At 35.1% G+C, this 21,259-nt stretch overlaps 2 protein-coding genes across 3 annotated transcripts; one reads left to right on the plus strand and one right to left on the minus strand.

Annotated features, from left to right (window-relative positions):
- The first annotated feature begins 275 nt into the window (after positions 1–275).
- On the plus strand, positions 276–10,828 carry LOC105336007 (tumor susceptibility gene 101 protein). The gene is made up of 11 exons (XM_066072551.1): positions 276–486; positions 2,837–2,921; positions 3,046–3,111; positions 3,710–3,873; positions 4,134–4,287; positions 4,920–5,162; positions 5,288–5,412; positions 5,739–5,831; positions 6,563–6,696; positions 8,755–8,857; positions 9,823–10,828. Exons 1-11 carry the CDS (start codon positions 445–447, stop codon positions 9,910–9,912), a joined length of 1,299 nt encoding a protein of 432 aa, XP_065928623.1. The 5' UTR covers positions 276–444; the 3' UTR covers positions 9,913–10,828.
- Positions 10,829–11,983: 1,155 nt separating this feature from the next.
- On the minus strand, positions 11,984–19,829 carry LOC117691388 (putative per-hexamer repeat protein 5). Of its 2 annotated transcripts, XM_066072552.1 has the most exons (5): positions 19,510–19,829; positions 14,516–14,658; positions 13,838–14,275; positions 13,424–13,597; positions 11,984–13,182 (listed from the first exon to the last, which is right to left on the minus strand). In XM_066072552.1, exons 2-5 carry the CDS (start codon positions 14,640–14,642, stop codon positions 12,947–12,949), a joined length of 975 nt encoding a protein of 324 aa, XP_065928624.1. In that variant the 5' UTR covers positions 14,643–14,658; positions 19,510–19,829; the 3' UTR covers positions 11,984–12,946. The 2 variants fall into 2 exon arrangements, with proteins under 2 accessions (XP_065928624.1, XP_065928625.1); XM_066072553.1 differs by lacking the exon at positions 19,510–19,829 and having other exon boundaries at positions 14,516–16,202.
- Between the last annotated feature and the right edge of the window lie 1,430 nt (positions 19,830–21,259).

Consider the following 21,259-nt stretch of genomic DNA (forward strand, 5'->3'; position numbering starts at 1 on the left):
TGGATCCGCCAATGCATGGGGATTTTTTTTGATGGGTTTAAAGATTGAGATGAGCTAAATTTAAAAGCAATTAGTACTTAAAATATAGAAATGGTAGTTTATAAAATAACTGTAAAACAATTAAGGTCACGTTGCTCTTGAGCTGTAAATAACACAATATATCTTGTGTTTTACAAACGGGGAAGGGGGGGGGGTGTTTTATCCGTTTTTGTCCGCACTGAATATTTTATGCATAATCTTGTGAAGGTTTGTGTATACATTAATATAGGAAATGATTTAAAGCTTTTTGTCGACAGAGAGGATACGTCAATTTTTTATTCTGTGGATGACAATGACTAAATGAGTTATTTTAAACAAAATCGCACAGTTTACAACAGAGTCTGAGACATCGATCACCGAAAAATGAGAACTTGTTAATCAGTTAGAAGAGTAAGTCACCGCATAATGGCCGGGCCAGATCAAGTTTTGAAGCAGGCTTTGAGTAAGGTATGTAAAGTGTTTCGTTTCTCTTCCTATTGACATAACCTGTCAGTTGAGCAATACCAAAAGAAATTAAAAGAAGTCATGCACTTCCCTGTTAGCGAAAATATGTCAAATTGTTATTTGATCGTTATAAGTCTATGAGACGATTCTTTCAGATAGCTAGGTAGTTCATATGCTGTTACGTTACATGTTGTCTGGGATATGATTGATTTTAATGATATTTGGCAAATTAAAGATAACCAGAAAGTATTTGTAAATTCAGGCCGATCTTGATCACATTTTTATTCTTTGTCTTAAATTCATTCATTCAGTATTTGCTGTATCAAGTTAAGGGTTTATATCAATCAAAGTACTCATAGTACTGAAAAGCGCTAACCCAGCTTCTGTTTGTAAAAGATATACATGTATGTATATAACATTTTAGTTTCTGTATACGCGATATATTTCCTCATCACTGCGTGGCAGCCCCTGCAATGATGTTTGTAAGCCCTGTACATCAAATTCACAGTAGCCCGTACCAGCCCGTGCAGCTCCTGAAACTGGTTCCCTAACCAGTTTAAATGATGTAAACTTCTGCTCATAGGGGGCGGTTATTCCTTGCACCGGAAGTAGAAGTCTAACGACAATAAAGCGCTGAGCTATGCTTAGCGCTTTAAAAATCAATTATATATCTACATGTACTTATCGATTTCTATACTCTGTCCCGAGTTTTTGCTTCCACCACTTTTTGCTTGATATTTCAATAATAATAAATACCTTTGCGCTCAAACTTCATTCATCCACTAATATGAAAAATGTCCAGATTATCTGTTTTGAAACGCCCCCTCTACCGCTTCAGGTTTCAATACACATCCCAAAATTGAAAGTCTACGGAGATTTTGCATTGCATCAGCCATTAATAAGCCCGGATGATAACGTTAAAAAGTTGCGCGTTGTATTCCGAGTGTATTCCGAATGGAGAAAAGATGTAAACATTTCCCATTATAAATCTCCGTAAGAAAATTGTTTTCATTCCAGTGAAAAGGGATAATTGTTCAATGAAGATATTTTGGATATATTCCCTTTCATCGATTTCAATTGTATTTCTATCACAGATATGTGTATTTTTAATAAAAATCATCAAAAATTAATCATGTTGATGGAAGCAATAACTTTGGACAGACTATAGTCGTTTAGGCCTTTCCCTCGTTTGGCCCTAGATATGTTCGGACCCTAGTAGTTACGCCCCTTTGTAGTTTCGCCCTTAGTCGTTTTGACCTATGTTTTATTATATCTTTTATTATAGAGATATTGCGTTTTTTGGGATGTTTTATATATTATAAACAATGTGGGGTCCCATGAGATTATCGAACAATTTTGTGAAATTTTTTGAAGGTGGTTTGAAGTAGTCAAGGATCACTGTTATGTACTGTAACAGTAGTAGTAATAGAGATTTTAAAAAAGGGGGGTTTCACACCTCTTTACCTAATTCATGAGTATAGTCCGTCAATCAGTGTATAAAGAAACAAGCATTTGACTCAATTGAAAAGTAACTAATGTTCAAAATATTCAAAATAAATGTGTCGATGTAGACTTTCTTTTGTCATATTAGAATCTCTTCATTATTTTTTTTACATTGGTTGATATGAGAAAATAATCTTAATTGACGGAAACTTTGATGTCGATTATGGGGGATGACTCCATTAAAAAAAAAAATAATATTAACAAACACATTTATTAAAATTACACTAAGTTATTATATCAGGCCAAAACGACAAGGTATATAAGGCCGAAGAGACGAAGGTCCGAAACTCGCAAGGGCCGAACATATCTAGGGCCGAACGAGGAAAAGGCCGAAACGACTTGTTACCACTTTATCGCAGGTTCTCTGACTGCTCACAATTAAAGAAAAAAAATAAAATGTCTTACCTATGAGTGAGGTATGAGTGATATAAGGAAAAATCGATGTTTTCTTTATTGACATCGTAATAAAAAGAAATTAAGAAATTAAAACAATAAAAACACAGATGTGGGAGTCAAACCTGTCTGAATGACAGTACCATTCCATTTTAGACTTTTCTCATTCTTACGGTAATACCACAGTCATTATGATATTCTTAAATCTGCAGATAAGATATATTGTTCTTACCAATATTATCATTTCATTGTAGTGAGTATGCCACAAATATTGCTTGAATCACACATTATTTATAAATAGTAAATAATGAAGCAAAATATGATACAAAGAGATCTTGTATCCTCTCCATAATTAATATTCGTTATCATTCAGCCTGATTAAGATTTTACTTTGACTGGTTATCATTGAATGGACAGCTAGTTATTAAAGTCATTCACCCTCTTTTCTCCTGCACAGTACAAGTACGCAGACATTGCTAGGAGAGATGTGACAAATGCTATGACCCAGTTCAAAGATTTACGGCCGAGCCATGACTCGTTTAGTAAGTAATTATTAACTCTTGACAAAATTCATGTAAGTAATTATTATCTCTTGATTTATGTTCTTAGTAGCACTCTGTTTGTCTGACATAGCTAATTATTAAGACTGACCTTTGGATTTTCCAGTATTTAATGATGGCAACAGAAAAGAACTCCTGAACTTGGATGGCACCATACCTGTCACATATAAAGGTAACTTTACCTGTTTTCTTGTTAAAGGTAACTTTACCTAGCACAAGGTAACTGTAACTGCTTTGTTAGAAAGGTAACAATAGCAGTCACAGATGAAGGTAACAATAACCTGTCATATTTAGAGGTAACTTATCCTCTCTAACATACCTACTGATACATGTTTTGATAAAAAGGTATCTTTACCTGGTTTTGTTATAAACTTAAAAGTAACAATAGCAATTAGCTGCAACTTTTTAAGGTTAAACTGTTTAAAAAATCCATATGATATCAGACTGAGGTAACTTTTTATGTATATAAAGAGGTAGGTTATCAATAGAAATCATACTGCTTACCTGTCGCATGTGAAGGTAATATCATATCTGTTGAACGTACACTGTCAGGTAAATATATAAATTTGTCTCTAGAATAGTGATAATTGAATATATAATTATGTATAACAATCAATTTATTGTTCATTTAGGACTTTTTACATATCTTGTAATCTTTCATATGCTTTGTTGGCCGAAAATTGGATTAAATCACCTTATTGTATGCATTGTATTTCCACGCATCACAAAACTGAAAACTACATTGGGTGCTTTGAAATCCTGTTATTCAGGTAGTATTTACAACATTCCCATCGGTATCTGGATCCTGGACACCCACCCCTATAACCCTCCCATGGTGTTTGTCAAACCAACCAGTGCAATGCAGATCAAGCCGGGGAGAAATGTGGACACCAACGGGAAGGTAGACCTACCATACCTACGTGACTGGCGATATGTAAGTCAGAAAGAGAGAGAGGAGGGAGGGAGGGAGGGAGAGAGAGAGAAATTTTGAATAAACAGGCTAGGAATTACATTGAATTCTCAATAAAAATACTGTTTATTAAACATGATGTGCCATTAATTACCTTTTTTTTTTAAATATAAAAATAAAAATTAGGTTCACTTTAATTAAAATCAGCATTTTCAAGTTTTAAATAGCTACATCGTAAATTGATACTTACTTTTTCCATTCTTACTGTGGATGTTACGTTTCAGCCCCAGTCGGATCTGTTGGGACTGATACAGATTCTGGTTATTGTGTTTGGAGAGGAACCCCCAGTGTTCTCTAGGCAATCTCAGATGGCCCAGTCCCGACCCCCCTACCCCGGGACCAGCCAGTATCCTGGTCAGGCCCCCTACCCGATGCAAGGTGAGTGGTCAATAAATGTCATGTGATTTTCAATGAATCATTCTGTGAATGGTTTCTGACTGAGTTTATATACCTAATGACCTCCAAACATTTCCGTGTCGAGATGATTTACACCAAACACAGGAGAAGAAAAAGTATTTACTATCCCTCAGATCTTTGTACAAATCCACAAGGAACACAAGTTAATGTTATGCATAGACTTTGTTTTCTTCATTGTTTTTGTTACCAAGATCCACATTTACTGTTTGTAACAAAATCTTTGTGTTTGGAGCCATTTTAACAAAAAACTTGAACTTTGGGTAATTGTTGCAATGTGTCAAACAGTCATGTGACATAGGCCTGTTCATGTGGGATTATTTCATGAGACTGAAAAGGTTGTCATACATTCTTCTGTATAACACACCCCAGAGTCTTATTAAGATGACTCTAATTATGCTGTTTGGACTGCACAGTTGTACAAATTACAAAATAAATACATTAGCTCTGAATCAATGATTTATTAATTTTTTTTTGTCTTCAGTATTTTGACAAATTCAATTCAATGTACATTCTGTTTAGATATGAGATTCTTTTATGCACTCTTTTGTTTTTCTGTGTTTATATATGACTGTGTTTGTTTCTTTCATCCCCAGGGAGCGGTTTCCCCATGCCCATGCCTGACAGTATGAATCAGCCCCCAGGATATTCCCAGTACCCCAGCAGCAGTACTCAATACGGGGGGTCAGGGTTCTCCGGATATCCTGGGCCAGCGTCTTCAGGGTATCCTGGCTACCCCACCCAGAATTACCCCCTACAGTACCCCTCTAGTACCAACCAATATGGAGGAGGATCAAACCTTCCCTACCCACAATACACCACTCCAGGAACTAACACAGGTAGGTCAAAGTAAGAGTCTATTAATACATTTTCATATCAGTGAACAGTGAATTTCTGTTAATTGATTGGTCGATATTTTTTTACAGTGAGTTTCTCTATTATGATTGGTTGATATATTTTACAGTGACATCTAGTGCTCAGCCTGGGAGTACCAGCACAGTGACAGAGGAACATCTCCGGATGTCCCTGCTCTCGGCCGTCGAAGACAAAATGAAAAGGAGGCTTCGAGAAATGTTTGAACAAGCACAGGTATCAACATGCAGACACTATCAATTCAACTGTTGTTAGTTTATGCAAGTCATTTAAGGGACCCTTGAGATAAAAGAGTTTGTGTTTTTTGACTACCTAATAATTATCTTATCCTTCCTTATTAGTAACAGTCACTATAAAAAAAAATTTTTTTAAGATAAAGTTTTGATTGATCATGATCAATGTCCCACTGCAGAGGATTTGATATTTACCTTATTGACATTAAAGATGTGATATAAACAGGGTAAGGGTTCGAACAACAGAAAGAATATTTACTAGATAAAATGTTGCTATTTGTCTATAATCTTGTGATTATTGTGAAACAGGCAGAGATGAACGTTCTACACAAAACACAGGCTGACCTTGTCAAGGGCAAAGAGAAGCTGGAGGTCATGGTCAAAGAGCTGGAAAATGAAAAGGTAACCCTAATCTGACAAAGTAGATGGCCAGAATCTTTAACTTAAGTAATCCTGGAATAATTTTTTCAGGACATAATTTTTTTGTGATTTAAGAGTTATTAAGAAGCAAAGATAACTTTAAAAATGTAGAATCAATAGCTGAGCTTTTGATGATAGGAGATGGCTGTAAATTTTCATTTCATAAAAATTCTGATTTAATTTATCTTTTACCTTAAAGGGACTTGGATACAATTTGAGCTTAATATTTTCAAACTTTATTTTTCCATTTTTAATGTATAGTTAAAGACTAAAGATTCAATATTAGAAATCTAAACACCTAATTGAATATAAAATATGATGTATCTAGTTCTCAACAGTAAATATTTACATTTTGGAAATATGTTTTCTTATATGAACCTATAGAATAGCGAAAACGTTCAATTCTGTATGAACTTTTTCGTGACGTTACAATGATCATAGCACATGCTCATCGCTTGGATTATTGTAAACATAAAATCTCGGCAATTTTAACAGTTCTGAACGATTTGTCTTTTTCAAACGTAAATATAAGTAATAAACAGCAATATTAAAAAGTTCACCGGGATATGAAGTTGGTTGGTACGTAATCAAATTTACTGAGAAGCTCTTTGGGCTTCACAGGATTTGATCACGTGACCAACCAACATCATATCCTGGTGAACTTTTAAAATTGCTGTTTATTTCTTAAGTGATGAAAGTTCATCTCTTTGAAGGTGGAGATAGAAAACAACATCAAACTCTTACAAGACAAAGATCAGGAGGTGAAGGAAGTCCTACAGAAGCTTGACAACCAAGACAAACTGGACATAGATGAGGCCGTTGTGACAACTACCCCACTGTACAGACAGTGAGTACATGGACTCAACTCCAAACTCAAGCATTAAACAGAGAGTAAATCACCATTACCCACAGCTCATACCATATATCCACTATACAGAGAGTAAATCACCACCTCCCACAGCACACGCCATATAACCACTATACAGAGAGTAAATCACCACCTCCCACAGCACATACCATATAACCACTATACAGAGAGTAAATCACCACCACCCACAGCACATACCATATAACCACTATACAGAGAGTAAATCACCACCACCCACAGCACATACCATATAACCACTAAAGATAGAGTAAATCACCACCACCCACAGCACATACCATATAACCACTATACAGAGAGTAAATCACCACCTCCCACAGCACACGCCATATAACCACTATACAGAGAGTAAATCACCACCTCCCACAGCACATACCATATAACCACTATACAGAGAGTAAATCACCACCACCCACAGCACATACCATATAACCACTATACAGAGAGTAAATCACCACCACCCACAGCACATACCATATAACCACTAAAGATAGAGTAAATCACCACCTCCCACAGCACATACCATATAACCACTATACAGAGAGTAAATCACCACCTCCCACAGCACATACCATATAACCACTATACAGAGAGTAAATCACCACCACCCACAGCACATACGATATAACCACTATACAGAGAGTAAATCACCACCACCCACAGCACATACCATATAACCACTAAAGATAGAGTAAATCACCACCACCCACAGCACATACCATATAACCACTATACAGAGAGTAAATCACCACCTCCCACAGCACACGCCATATAACCACTATACAGAGAGTAAATCACCACCACCCACAGCACATACGATATAACCACTATACAGAGAGTAAATCACCACCACCCACAGCACATACCATATAACCACTATACAGAGAGTAAATCACCACCTCCCACAGCACATACCATATAACCACTATACAGAAAGTAAATCACCACCACCCACAGCACATACCATATAACCACTTTACAGACAGCAAATACATGTAGTAAACACTAAACCAGTGTACAGATGTTGAGTAGTTACCATTTAACCACTGCATAGATAGTATCACCACCCACAGCACACGCCATATAACCACTAAACAGAGAGTAAATCACAACCACCTACAGCTCACGCCATATAACCACTATACAGAATCAAATCACCACCACCCACAGCACACGCCATATAACCACTAAAGATAGAGTAAATCACCACCACCCACAGCTCACGCCATATAACCACTATACAGAAAGTAAATCACCACCACCCACATCACATAGCATATATCCACTATACAGAGAGTAAATCACCACCACCCACAGCACATAGCATATAATCACTATACAGAGAGTAAACCACCACTACCCACAGCACATACCATATAACCACTATACAGAGAGTAAATCACCATTACCCACAGCACATACCATATATCTTCTATACAGAGAGTAAATCACCACCACCCACAGCACATACCATATATCCACTTTACAGACAGCAATTGCATTTAGTAAACACTAAACCAGTGTACAGATGTTGAGTAGTTACCATTTAACCTCTGCATAGATATTTAATCACCACTTACCACTATAATACCACTAATTCACTGCATTGACAGTTAGAAGTTACTATTTAACAACTGTAAAGAGAGTTATTATACACTTATATTCCACTTTTAAACAGTAAGTCAGTATTTAGGTAGTCCCTACTTAACTGTGGTACATTCAGTGAAATGCTACTACTATTAAAGAGTATAGTTGATGTATGTCAGTCACAATGAAATCTGAGTTATCTCCCTGTAACCTCAAACCTCACCTTAATAATGGTACAGATAGTGAATAGTTACTAAACAGATAAGTCTGTAAGAAGTCACTCCCTAACTACCATACTTCCAATCAGTGGCTACCACTTATCCACCATGCACTCAGACAGTGACAATGACCAGCCACCACACAGACATGGATAGTACAGAGAGTGGTTTGTTATTAGTGCGAGTTGATATTGAACTGATGTTCTATTTCTAGACTACTGAACTCCTTCGCCGAGGAGCAGGCTATAGAGGACGCTATCTACTATCTGGGCGAGGCACTCCGTAAGGATGTCATTGACCTTGACGTCTTCCTCAAGGTCAGTAGATACTATAACACAGATGACTGGGTGTTTTATAAGCACTGAATGCTTACTTTTGGATGTAGTCAGCGCGGTATGTTAATTTTTCTGCACCACTTGGTGTGTCATAGGACGGAGGACACCCAAAAATAAGCATTCAATGCTTATATTTATATTTCCATACTGATATCTATTTGTATGAAATATTGTTATCGTCTCTATAAAGCTATACAAATAAAGTTTTAAAGTTATAAAGTTTTACGCTCTTAGTCAGGGATATGAAACATACATGGAACAGCCATATTAACATGGTATTAACTATTTACAAAAAAAATATAGTACCAGAAACTTTGTGCAGAAAAATCTTATTTATTTAGGAGTAGATGTATATTGATAATTGGTTTTCAAAAGTTTTATTTAATCTTACAAAAATAAATATACTCAAAACACGTTAAGATGTTTATATTTGTGCTCATGGCGCATGAATTAGCAAAGTGTACCGTAGTAATTTCATAAAAAATTGAATGTCGCAGATTTCCAATTCAAACATAAGGGGAAATATACACTGAATGTAAATATAGCATTCTGGTTATTTTTTATAAAACAAAAAGAGCTTGGGATATCTTGCTATCCTCTTTTATTTCTTCCCAAATTTAAAAATCTTATTAACCCTGATACTCTTTGTTTCATTCTCATCAATACAAAAGAATATTCTATATTTACAGTACATGTAAACATGTATTATTAGGTATCATTTGAATATTTTTCAAATTCAAAATATTTTTATGACTATCAAAATAATATTATATTTTATTCTTTGATATTGTTAAGCTTAATCTGTCTAATATATTGATCACATTGATCTAATTTGATGGAACCTTTGAAAACTCGTAATCAATCAACTTAATAGATTAAAAGCAGAAAAATCATACATTACTTTTAAACTTGCATTTTGAAGAAAAAAAATGTCCTTTGTTTTGCAGCAAGTACGAGAGTTATCTAGGAAACAATTCTTCTTAAGAGCCTTGATACAGAAATGTCGAGAGAAAGCAGGACTTCCTCCAATGGCATGAACGCCTATCAGTCTTCTGCGTGGATGACATAATCGCTGAACAAATCAAGGAGTGACCAGTCTGTGTTAGATTTCATCGGACTCCTAGTTGTGACTGTTTCTCAAGGGGATTTTGGAGAAAGACACCATTTTGATTTTTCATACACTGCTAGATTTTATTTATGAATGTTTGCAATTCAGAAGGAATTATTTTTTTCAAATCTCTGCTCATCAGAAATGAGGTTATTATACATGTGCATCATTCTCATTTATTGAAGTCTGTATGATGGAAAATTGAACGGAAAGACATGATTATAGATTTTGATGGTAAACAACTGATTATTTATATAAAATGAACTTTTATAGACAGGGTTTAGATATTTAAATATAGACATGTTTTATCCAAGTATAAGAAACTAAAACGATTAACCCTCTAATTTTCTGATGTTTGTCTAATGGAAAGTAAGTACCGTATTTATTTGTTTCGTCAGGAAAAAAAAATACAGCACTATTAATTTTACACTGTTACACAAATTACCAAATAGCTTATTTTGGTTTTTTTGATAAGTTGTTGTTTGACTACAAGATGGCAGTGCATTGTATATTGAACTTGTGTTCAACATCTCCAACACTTGTAAAACCAGCTATCAATTTTTTATGGCATTTGCATTATAACATGGATGTGAAATGAAATTTATTTATGATTAAACATTGGGCTAACTCCCAGTGGATTGAATTTGTCCTCTGAGGTTCTGATCTGTTACTCATGATATTTAAGGTTTGACTGCGGACATAATGACATGATGACGTCATGGTTATTGTTGACGCAGACAAAATGGTGTTTGTCTACCGTGGATGTATTGTAGTAATTGTTACTGTTATGTTACCGTGTAATAATGACTGTGTAAATATTGACTCATAAACAAGGGAAAAAAGTACACGTTTCTTTTTTATTTCAAAGCTGAAATATCTCTGTTTTAGATAACGTCTTTTAGAAAACATACCACTAGGTTAAGGACCAGCGAACAGAGGGGTACATATATTTGTGTATATTTACATTTTCTAGGGTTTTTGCCTGTGATAACACATTGTATCGATTTTGTACTATATAACCCATAACTTCAAATTACGCCATATTCAATCCTACGATGGCTTGAACTTGAAATAAGTTTTAACTGGTGCATTATTATCAGATCCGCCTTGAATGTATTAAAAAACTGGTGACATGAGCAAGTTCTTGTAAAAACAACTTGGCTTAATACTAATCCTCGCCAAGCATAATATGCATCTCGTAATAATGCGTGTTATCGGGACGTGTGTGTGTGTATATATATAATCCAAAAAGAGTGAAAGGTTATATCACACAGTATAAATAATCAAAAAAAGAAAAAGAAAATGAACAGTTCCAAAGTTTCTATTCAGAAACTTTGGAACTGTTCATTTTCATTTTCTTTTTTTGATTATATATACACACAGTGTGTCACACACACACACACACACACACGTCCCTTGTGTTATGACGTTCATTCCAAGGGAGAGAACTCCTTAGGCCTTGTCAGAATGGTCAAGAAGTGTCGAGAATTAACTCTTGGCCAGTAGTTTTATTATTCAAGCTTTAACAATTTAATAGAGAATTTTATTAGCCATATATTTTAGCTTTTAATTTTGATTTTTTTTCTATACAGTATCTTAACGCGAATCTCTTTTTCTGACGGAGATCAATATAATTAGTATTAAAATGGCCACAACTATGAGGGTGCAAGAAACCTGGAAATATCTGAACTATCTGAAAGTGACCGGCATTTTGTTATCTTGTATATGCAGAACACCCAGTCTCACAATTCTTCACTTCTTATTTCTGTCATGTTGTAAATTTTGAATTTACCGGGAGGCAGTAAATACCAAATTTACGTCATGTTGTAAATTTTGTATTTATTCCAAAATTTACAACATGACACTTCCCACCAAACAGATGGATGCATTGTAATGAATAAACACGCATTGTATAAAATTTTCAACTCATTCAAGATAATTTTAACAGCCCCCCCCCCCCCTTAAAAAAGAGTAATAACAAACATTTAATGATTTTTATTACTTGGAATAACATAACGATAAATCAAAAATGAACAATTAATGCAAAACTCAAGCTATGTGAACTAAATGTTTCACTATTTTTACGCATTCTATTATCTATACCCAAAAGATTTCGAATTGAATATTGTAAACTAAGATAATTATTTTCATGGGTTAATTTTGCGGTTATAACGTAGTAATGTATTTTCGTCGGCGAGATTAATGTAAACGTATTATATTTGGCGTGTACGATATTTGGCGGAAATTAGTTTTTAAACAAGTTGGAGTGAATTTGAATTAGCGCATTCCTGAATGTTCCTATTCTTATACATATATTAATGACATTTAGCGATGTACTTGATTTAGCGGAAGCCGCATTCCGCCAAAAGTGCTAAATAGAATACACAGCCAAATGTAGTACGTTTACAGTATTTTTCGGGAAGGCGCAAATCTACAAATGCTAAAATATTCATATTCAATAACCACACCTACTCTTAACAGTGATTTCTCTTGTAAATGAGAGTTTTGTTTTACAAGCTATTTTATCTGGTTATCAATGCGTTGATCTAAAATGCTGATTTTTACCGGTGTCTAATAATATTAAACGTTTACAGTTCGCTGTTGATAATTGATAGATTCTGAAAAGTTTTGATTTACCATTGCTCTTATTACACAGTTTTGATTTTTACTGCTTATATAGAGTATTGTTTCAAAACAAATTTTTGTATAACATTATCACTTTCTTCTTATATATATATAATACGAATGTACTGTTTTCTACTGTAATTACGGCTCGATTCAAAGCCTCAAAACGCTGCCTTTTTACGGCTAAAGTTCTATAATTATCCAAGTTCAAAGTTCTAAAGCACTGTCACAATTCCAAGTTATAGATCACTACGGCCTATCGTTATAACGTCAATCCCCAACATCCCGCTCCTCGTATTGCCCTATGGTTATTACGCTACCGCCATGATTAATGGCAGCTAACCGCTTGTGGTGTCGTATATTTCACAGATATAAGCGGCGGTGTCCGTCCCGTCCACGGCTGTCCACAGGTTCGTGGACTGGTTGGTCCGGATCTTCAGGTCCGTGGCGCCAGTAGACGGCTCGTTCTGATCCCACTTAAAGTAAGTGATCTGACTGTTGTCGTCGTAGAGGAAATTCGAGCTGACGTCTGCCCGCTTGCCTTGGATGTAGACGGTCTGTAGAGAACCCGAAGCTACAAGTATAATGGCGGAAACCATTGTGAGCTTGTGTGACAAAATGTACGATTACCACGATCCCTAATACAGAAAATATATTTTCAATCTATTACTGTTTATTAACAGTTTCTTTTTCTAATCCTTCTCGGCCCAAAAATTGTATCCTTGGGCATTTTTTAAAATGCTGATTATTTTTGTTAAATTAAATCTGCCATTATATAGTTGTTGAGGAGCACGCGCACAATGTACGTCACTTACTGATCTGGTTGACCAGGAAGCTGTATCTGGCGTCACTGTCCACCTTCAGCAGGTGCCCGCTGTCTCCCGTACACGCCGCGGTGGCGTCCGTCCAGCTGGCGGGGGTCGACACCACCTTGTAGCAGGCGGCGGCCGTCTGGTCGTACGTGTATCCCGCGGTGGTGCACCATGCTCCTGAAAGGTCGTTTTACAGTGTGAGGGGGAGGTGATTTGCTATACTGAAACCGTTTGTGTTTACAGTTTTTAAAGAATGAAAAAAAGTATGTGAGCAGTAAGTTTATCCCAATGGATAATTAATGCACGCAATCAATACTGTACGTTCAATTTTACACGCTTCCCATATATAAATTTAATGTAGTGTATATATAGTCAGGAAAGCAACAAAAAGTATATCTTTTTTGTCAAGTATCTTACCTGTGTTAGTTCCTGTTCCAGTTCCTGTGTCTGTTCCAGTGCCGGTGTCAGTTCCAGTGCCGGTACCTGTTCCAGTTCCGGTGTCTGTACCAGTTCCAGTGCCCGTTCCAGTTCCGGTGTCCGTGCCAGTTCCGGTTCCCGTGCCAGTTCCTGTTCCCGTACCAGTTCCTGTGCCCGTTCCAGTTCCGGTGTCCGTGCCAGTTCCTGTGCCCGTACCAGTTCCGGTTCCTGTTCCAGTTCCGGTGCCAGTTCCAGTTCCGGTGCCAGTTCCTCCACTATATGCGCTTCCAAGAACTACAGGACTTGCCACCGGTGTCCCGGATGATGATGACGATGACGATGAAGACGAAGAAAAGGGAGGAATCTTGTCCGACGTGACGGCGATGGCGCCGATAAAAGCAGCCGCTAGTTGAGCCGGTGTGAGCTGAACCCCACCGGCTGTAAACACAAGACCAAATTGTTTATTGAACTTCTAGGTTTATCTGATTTCTTTCAAATTTATTAATTCTTTATCCAATCAACCTTGTTGGATTCGAAATGTCTCAAATATGTGCCCTTAATTCCATAACTTAAATACAACATTAATACTGAGTGTGTTTACAATTTACATGTACACGTTTTCATATTCACGAAGATTAACACAGTTTTTTAAAAGATAATGGTTTTGACAACACTTACTGAAAAATCCAATAACAGGGACAATAAGGCCGGCGGCGAACAGCGTCTGTAGAAGATCGTCCGCGCCCGCAATGGACACCAGGGCCAGGAGTGTTCCCCCGACGGCCCACAAACTCTCAACCCTCATCCTTGGCGGGAGGGGCCTGTAAAGACAAAAGCTTAGACAGCTGTCACGTACGTCTATCTATTAACAGGGTCAGGGACCATTAGGCTAGCATGCCCTTACTAGACGTGGACAAACTCATTGGAATTTTATTGATTCTATCGTCTACTTTTGTCCAATCCCGTTTACAAAAAAGTTATGTCCCTTGAACGCAAACCTTTTTTATCGGGGGGGGGGGGGGTAATGGTGAATTTTCACGGTAGCTATTCATGTTAAGAAGTTTGTAATTTTGTCATTTCACGTTAAAAAAATTGATCACGTGTTTTGTTTCTTTCACAATTGTTATTCAAATGCATAAATGAAGAAAAAATAAAAAGAGGAAAGAAAGTTCATCAAAGAACGACTAAATGTATGGTAGCATAAAGATGAGATACATACAAAGCATAGATAAATGTATGTAAATGTTTGGCCACCGGTTTGTGGCTTATTAAGAGCGCTGGATGGTCGTTGCCAAATTTTAGACTATGTGTATCTCCTTCAGAAGAAGAGCTGTATGTAAAAATGTAAGACAATATTTAAAATTTTAAAGCTAAAATATTTTGATTTTTTCCTCTCAAAACTTTACTTTATGACCAAAAACTCATTCAAAATTTTGTGGTAAATCTGATGGGTGATTTGTTGACTATACAACGTTCTTAAAAATGAATTGATATGATTAAACATGAGGTCGAGACGAGTGCACCGAGTTGGTCAATGGTCAGTCCGCTGGTGATGGTCCATCAATCAAATGTGTAACACAGAGCACAAAAAACTTGGAGGCATGTCAGATATATATCTTCGTTTAACCTGAAAGGTTTTGGGTGGGCAATCAATAGCTTTTCACTGGTTCATGGGGTGCTATTTTTGAAATTATATAGTTTTATAATACTGAACTTAAAACTGTAACATGTTTTGTATAATCTAGGCGGGGGAAGGAATGGGGGTAGTAATGAAGCCCCCTTATTTCAGCCTCCTTAAACTCATATGATTTCTCAGAGAGTGAAACAGACAGACAGACAGAGATAGAGAGAGAGAGAGACAGAAAGAGAGACAGAAAGAGAGAGAGAGAGAGAGATGATAATAGCTGCTTTCATTCTGATTTATATTGTCTATAGAAATGAAATTCTTAAAGCGATTTCAACATTCATACAGTATAGACACGATAATGCCATGTAGACTCATTTTGATTGCTGCTTCGTTATTGTTTATAAAAATAAAATTGACCCATTTTGTTATACAAAATACATAACAACTGCTTGGACATTGTGATCCCACAGAATAACACATTTAATGTTTAATTATGTGTATTTATAACATTCAATGATAAATATTGTTATACTTTCATGTTAAATACTGAAATCTGATTGGTTAAGACGCAGTTCATAATCCTTTCTATTACCCTCAGCGTTAGCAACGCACTTAGCAACGGGTAACATTAAAAAATGTTACATGCGCGAGAATTATGCGCGTACGGTTTGCTGTAGAATTCACGTTATTCCTATATAAAAGAAGTGAAATTTTCTTAAAAATGAAGACATTCAGTATAACAAAATAAATAGTGCCTGTGTCGATCTCATCTCAAATGTCTCTGTTATAACCAGTTTAAACCGGTTTTACAAATCAGCTGTTCTTGCTGTTACTAATTTACTCCTTCCGTGATCTGCACTTTATATCGATTTATTTAAGTAAACAATTGGTTTCTTCAGTAGGGGAATGTAAATATAAGCATTAAATGATTTATTTTTGACGTCGTCGTGTCAATAACTGCCGTCAGATGAGCAGACAAATTATCATCTCAGTTTGTCTGCTCACCTGACGGCAGTTATTGACACGACGACGTCAAAAATAAATCATTCAATGCTATAGTAATACTAAGTAAGTGTTCCTTATAAACAATTTTTTCTATTACACTTTAATGTTAAATACTGAAATCTGATTGGTTAAGACGCAGTTGGTAATCCGTTCTATTACCCTCAGTGTTAGCAACTCACTTGGCAACGGGTAACACAACGAATTGTTACATGCGCGTAAATTATGCGCGATCAAATCGCCGTAGAATTCACTTCATTTCTATATAAAAGCAGTAAAATTCTCTTTAAAATTAAGACATTCAGTATAATAAAATTAATAGTGCCTGTTTGGGAGGGTAGCTGTTGAAATTGACACCCCTCGAAAACCATTGTCAACCTCGACTTCGCGTCGGTTGACAATGGGTTTTTTTGGGTTGTAATTTCAACAGTTACCCTCGCAAACAGGCACTTGGGAGGGTAACTGTTGAAATTGACATCCGCATGATATTATTACAATTATATACAATTGAAATTTATTGGAAAATTACGCTGAGTTAAGTTCTTCTTTCACCGGTTTTCCCGTTTCAAACAATCCTGATATGTTTGCAGGGCAATAACGATTAAAAAAATGACGTTTGATGAAAGCTTTATCTTATTCCATCTTGATATTAAAAAATCATTTCAAAAAAAAAAATAATATTTTTCTATATACATGTAATTTGAAAAATGTTGTATCATAGCTTAAACTGTGTGCAAATGATTAATTGTCTCGCCTAAGTATTACACTAATGAGACTACATTTTGAAATCAAAGTACTGAAAGTACTGGAGAGTTTATTTTATCTACGAGTTAATACTTTCTGGCTCAAGGAATGGATATTTGCCATTAATCTACTGTGAAGATAATGTGACTCTGTCTCATGACTTAGTATTTAAGTATAGACATGCTATTTTGTTTAAAGCAGTATAATTTTAAATCAAATTAATTCCTTTGAATTTCAACAAAGACATATATGTCAATACGGCATCTTCGTAAATTTTTTTTGTGTATAAAAAATAACTTAAAAAAAGAAACAAAACAAATTGCCCTCGCTCAAATTACATATTGTAGATCCATATTTCGAAATCCCTGTCTATGCAATTCTTCGGACGAGTTCATATTTTTCTTTTCAAATTGAAGGGCTATTTTAACCGAAGTAGCCGTCAAATTACATAGTGTTAAATATCAAATTATATGTTTTTAACACAATTGGCTGAAATGTACATTCAGTATAAAGAATGTTGAAATAGGATTTCAAAAATGAATAAATTCTTTTAATGATCCATTTTATAATTTTGTTTTCATAATTTGTTGCTAAAAGATCTTCTTTACTCCAAATAGAAACTGAAATTTAGATAACGACTGAATTAAATTCAAAAGCTAGCGACCGTATACTTAAACATCATTAACTTGCTTAGAACAACGTTTTTAACGTTTATTAATACATTCTTTGTTTGTTCAAGAAAAAAAAATGAAATTCGAAATTAAAATTCATTGTTTATACTTTTATGTGGTGTTGAATTGATTTGAACAATCATCGCTTAATAACCCGCGAAGTTGGGAAGGGAAAGAAATATGAATTATATATATGCCCTATTGAATCGTTTTGTTTTTCTCTTCAATGTGCAATAATCCTCTTCAAAGAATTGTTCCATAAATTCATACATTTTTATCTGATCTCTAATAAATTGGCGAACACAATTCATCAAGCCTCTGGGAGGAATTTAATCCAGCGGTAGGATTAATGTTCTATGAAGGAACCTCGTCCAGTATATATGGATCAGCGGATAAGAAACGTCTTTGTCAATACTGTCATGTTGTAAATTTGTTTAATGCCACCCGGTAAATTCGAAATTTACATGACAATACTATCTGACGCTATTATCTCCCATGCTGAAAGAATGGTTCGCCTTATCGCTTCATTGAAAACGAAATATCAATTAATAGTTCATATATAAATACAACCATACATCTTAATGTTTATAAAAAAAATTAAGAATTTATCCCCCCCCCCCGGAAAAACTTTCTTCGTCCGTGTATGGACTGATTCGTATTCTATTATTTAATATAAACTGAGGTTTTTTTCGCGCCTTTCAAATTCACTTTTTGCAGGTTTTTTTAAAGTGATGTTGCATTTTAAAGTATATTAAAGACCAAGGGTTTTGCTATATTTTCGGCTTAAAGACCGACGCTGAGGAAATGTTATTGCAAACTGAGATGAATTCGATCGTATGGTTCAATCAAGGGTGTATCTGTCAATCTGAACACGATACAGATCTATTTAACAACACAAAAACGCACTCTCTGCGCCTTGTGACATTGTTGTAGAGATCTGATTTTGTATAAGATTGGGTGTGTGTCTATTTTACCCTTTTTTCAAAAAGGTATCGTTAAATTAGCTTGATTAAAATTAATTCATGTTAATCTTCCTATAGCCATATTATGAAAATTTGAATTGATTGAAGATTCTGACATACACAGTAGTTTTACCATAAAATCCGTATAAATGGTGCACGATTGATCACAAAACAACACATTTAAATAATTCTGTATTAGAGGCTATATAGTAGAAGCGAACTATAGAAAACAAATCAGCTGAATAAAGGAGATAGGCAGATCACTTGTTGTTTAAGTTAAAATTTGTTTATGAAAAAAAGATATAATTATTCACACTGCCTTGAAAGACAAATAAACCAAAAATCTCGTGTCCCTAATTAATTGTTTTCAGCGTAAATCTTCATTTTGAAACACATTAATATTGCAACGGAGTACTTAACCGGAATCAGGAGGGCGGGGGATTGCGTGGCCAAATAGTTTATGGCCAAAAAAATGTGTGCAAACGTTTAAGAATATTGATCTTTTATTCGTTTGGCATTTCTTCTCTGTATTCCCCATTTGTTATTTCAATGATTTTTTCTTGATGACAAAAAAAAAAAGTAAAATATTCTGTTTCCATTAACTTTCATCGATACTTTATCGCATAAAATGTTTGCCACTTTTGTAATTTGTAAAATCATACTTACTATGAAGATGAAGGAAAGTTCTCCCTCAGTTAATTATAACTCTTCAATACCTTCACACTTCCCCTAGATTCTCACATTCTCTCCACCAGGTGGCGCAATCCAGATACTTGGTTACCGGTAATGATATCGCAGTGATGACGTCATACAATCCATCATTTGTCATCAACCCTATCGCCAGGTATACTCTCGGAGGTCTACGAGTTATGAACACATCTAAAAATATCCGTCTTACCTTAGTTTAGGTCAAAGCGGTATATGAACGTGTAGGTTTTTCAATTTCTTATTTTTTTTTTTACACAACATTTATAACAAAATTATCTCTTAGTAATTTTAAAGTGAAGATTTCTTAATTTTTTAATTTTAATCATGAGATAAAAATACTGCTGTTTTACATACCTTCGATTAATTAAGTATGTCAATGTATATGTATATACTGTGACAAAATGTTACAAAAATATTTATCATAAGCCCCCCCCCCCCGAAAAAAAAATGAAATAAAAAAAATCCAACTCTGAATAAAAGTATTCACTTCTACGTGTTATGAGTAACTAGTTATAGCCTACTGCGTTTTTCTGCGTTTTTCTTGCGGAGGGTAATTGTATTTTTGAGTTCAAAGACAAATTCCACTCGTTCTTTGTAATAGTTTCATTGTTTTCTGTTTTATATATATATATATATGGGGATGTTGGGGGTGTGGGGTGGGAGGAGGTAATCTTTGATTTGTAGGGCGTTCATTTCACCTCACGCCGTAGGATACTGAACTACATTGTACCAGTAGATATTACATACCAGTCTCTCGTATTCGTATGCCCGATGGTCGTGTGTCCAGCTCATTCAATTTTCTTGTTTTCAAGAATATTCATTATTTTTTTATTTTCTTAAATAAATCAAAGGACTGGAACTTCTTTTAGACAATGGCGCAACGGTTTGAATATGAGGTAAAAGCTTAATTTTGGTTATAACGCGCTTTCTGATTGGTTGGGGGAAAATCACAAAATATCGTATTTATAAAGAAAGCTGCCTGTACGTCACTGTAAGTGAATTTTTAGAAATGTACGATATATTCTGCAATTAAAAGCAGAAATTAAATTATAAGGAATGAATTCAACAATTACCAAATTTATACTAATAGAAATTGGTACGGGGCAGTTTACGCGTTTATTAAAAACTTAAACTGTTCCAATTCAATTTATATGAGTATAAATTGAGAAGCTATTGAATTTTAGAGGGTAGCTAATGAATAAATTTCTTAGATATACTTGTGTGCGAAAAATAATTTATTCGACATCAAATAATATTCAAACTATAGTTATTAAACTGCATTGTATATTAATGATATGATGTGCGTGAAGTTAATTAATTGCAGCCGCGAAATACTTGTTTTTACAATTTTTTCAGATTTTATAACTTTAAGATGAAAAGCTGAAAAAGTTCTGTCTTTTAAAACGAGGCTTTTGTTGAAATAGCATTTCATTAAAAGGTTCATGGTCTGACATATGTAAGGATTGTTATATACAATGATTATCAGTAACAGTAGTAATTTTCGTGTGCGGAAAAATGAAAGTTTTTAACAAAAAGTTCCAAGATTTTTTTTGTCATAACTTTCCTATGCAATACTGTTTGCAACTGGATTAAAGAAAACTTTACTTTATTTTTAATTGCAGCTATTTGAAGTATAATGGTACCCTTTTCCGATTTCTAGAGAAGAATAGAAACAAAAGCGACTTTGACTAAAGTGCTTGTTAAGGTA

The sequence above is a fragment of the Magallana gigas genome, chromosome 9 (assembly GCF_963853765.1).
Source record: "Magallana gigas chromosome 9, xbMagGiga1.1, whole genome shotgun sequence".
Classification (NCBI taxonomy): Eukaryota; Metazoa; Mollusca; class Bivalvia; order Ostreida; family Ostreidae; genus Magallana; species Magallana gigas.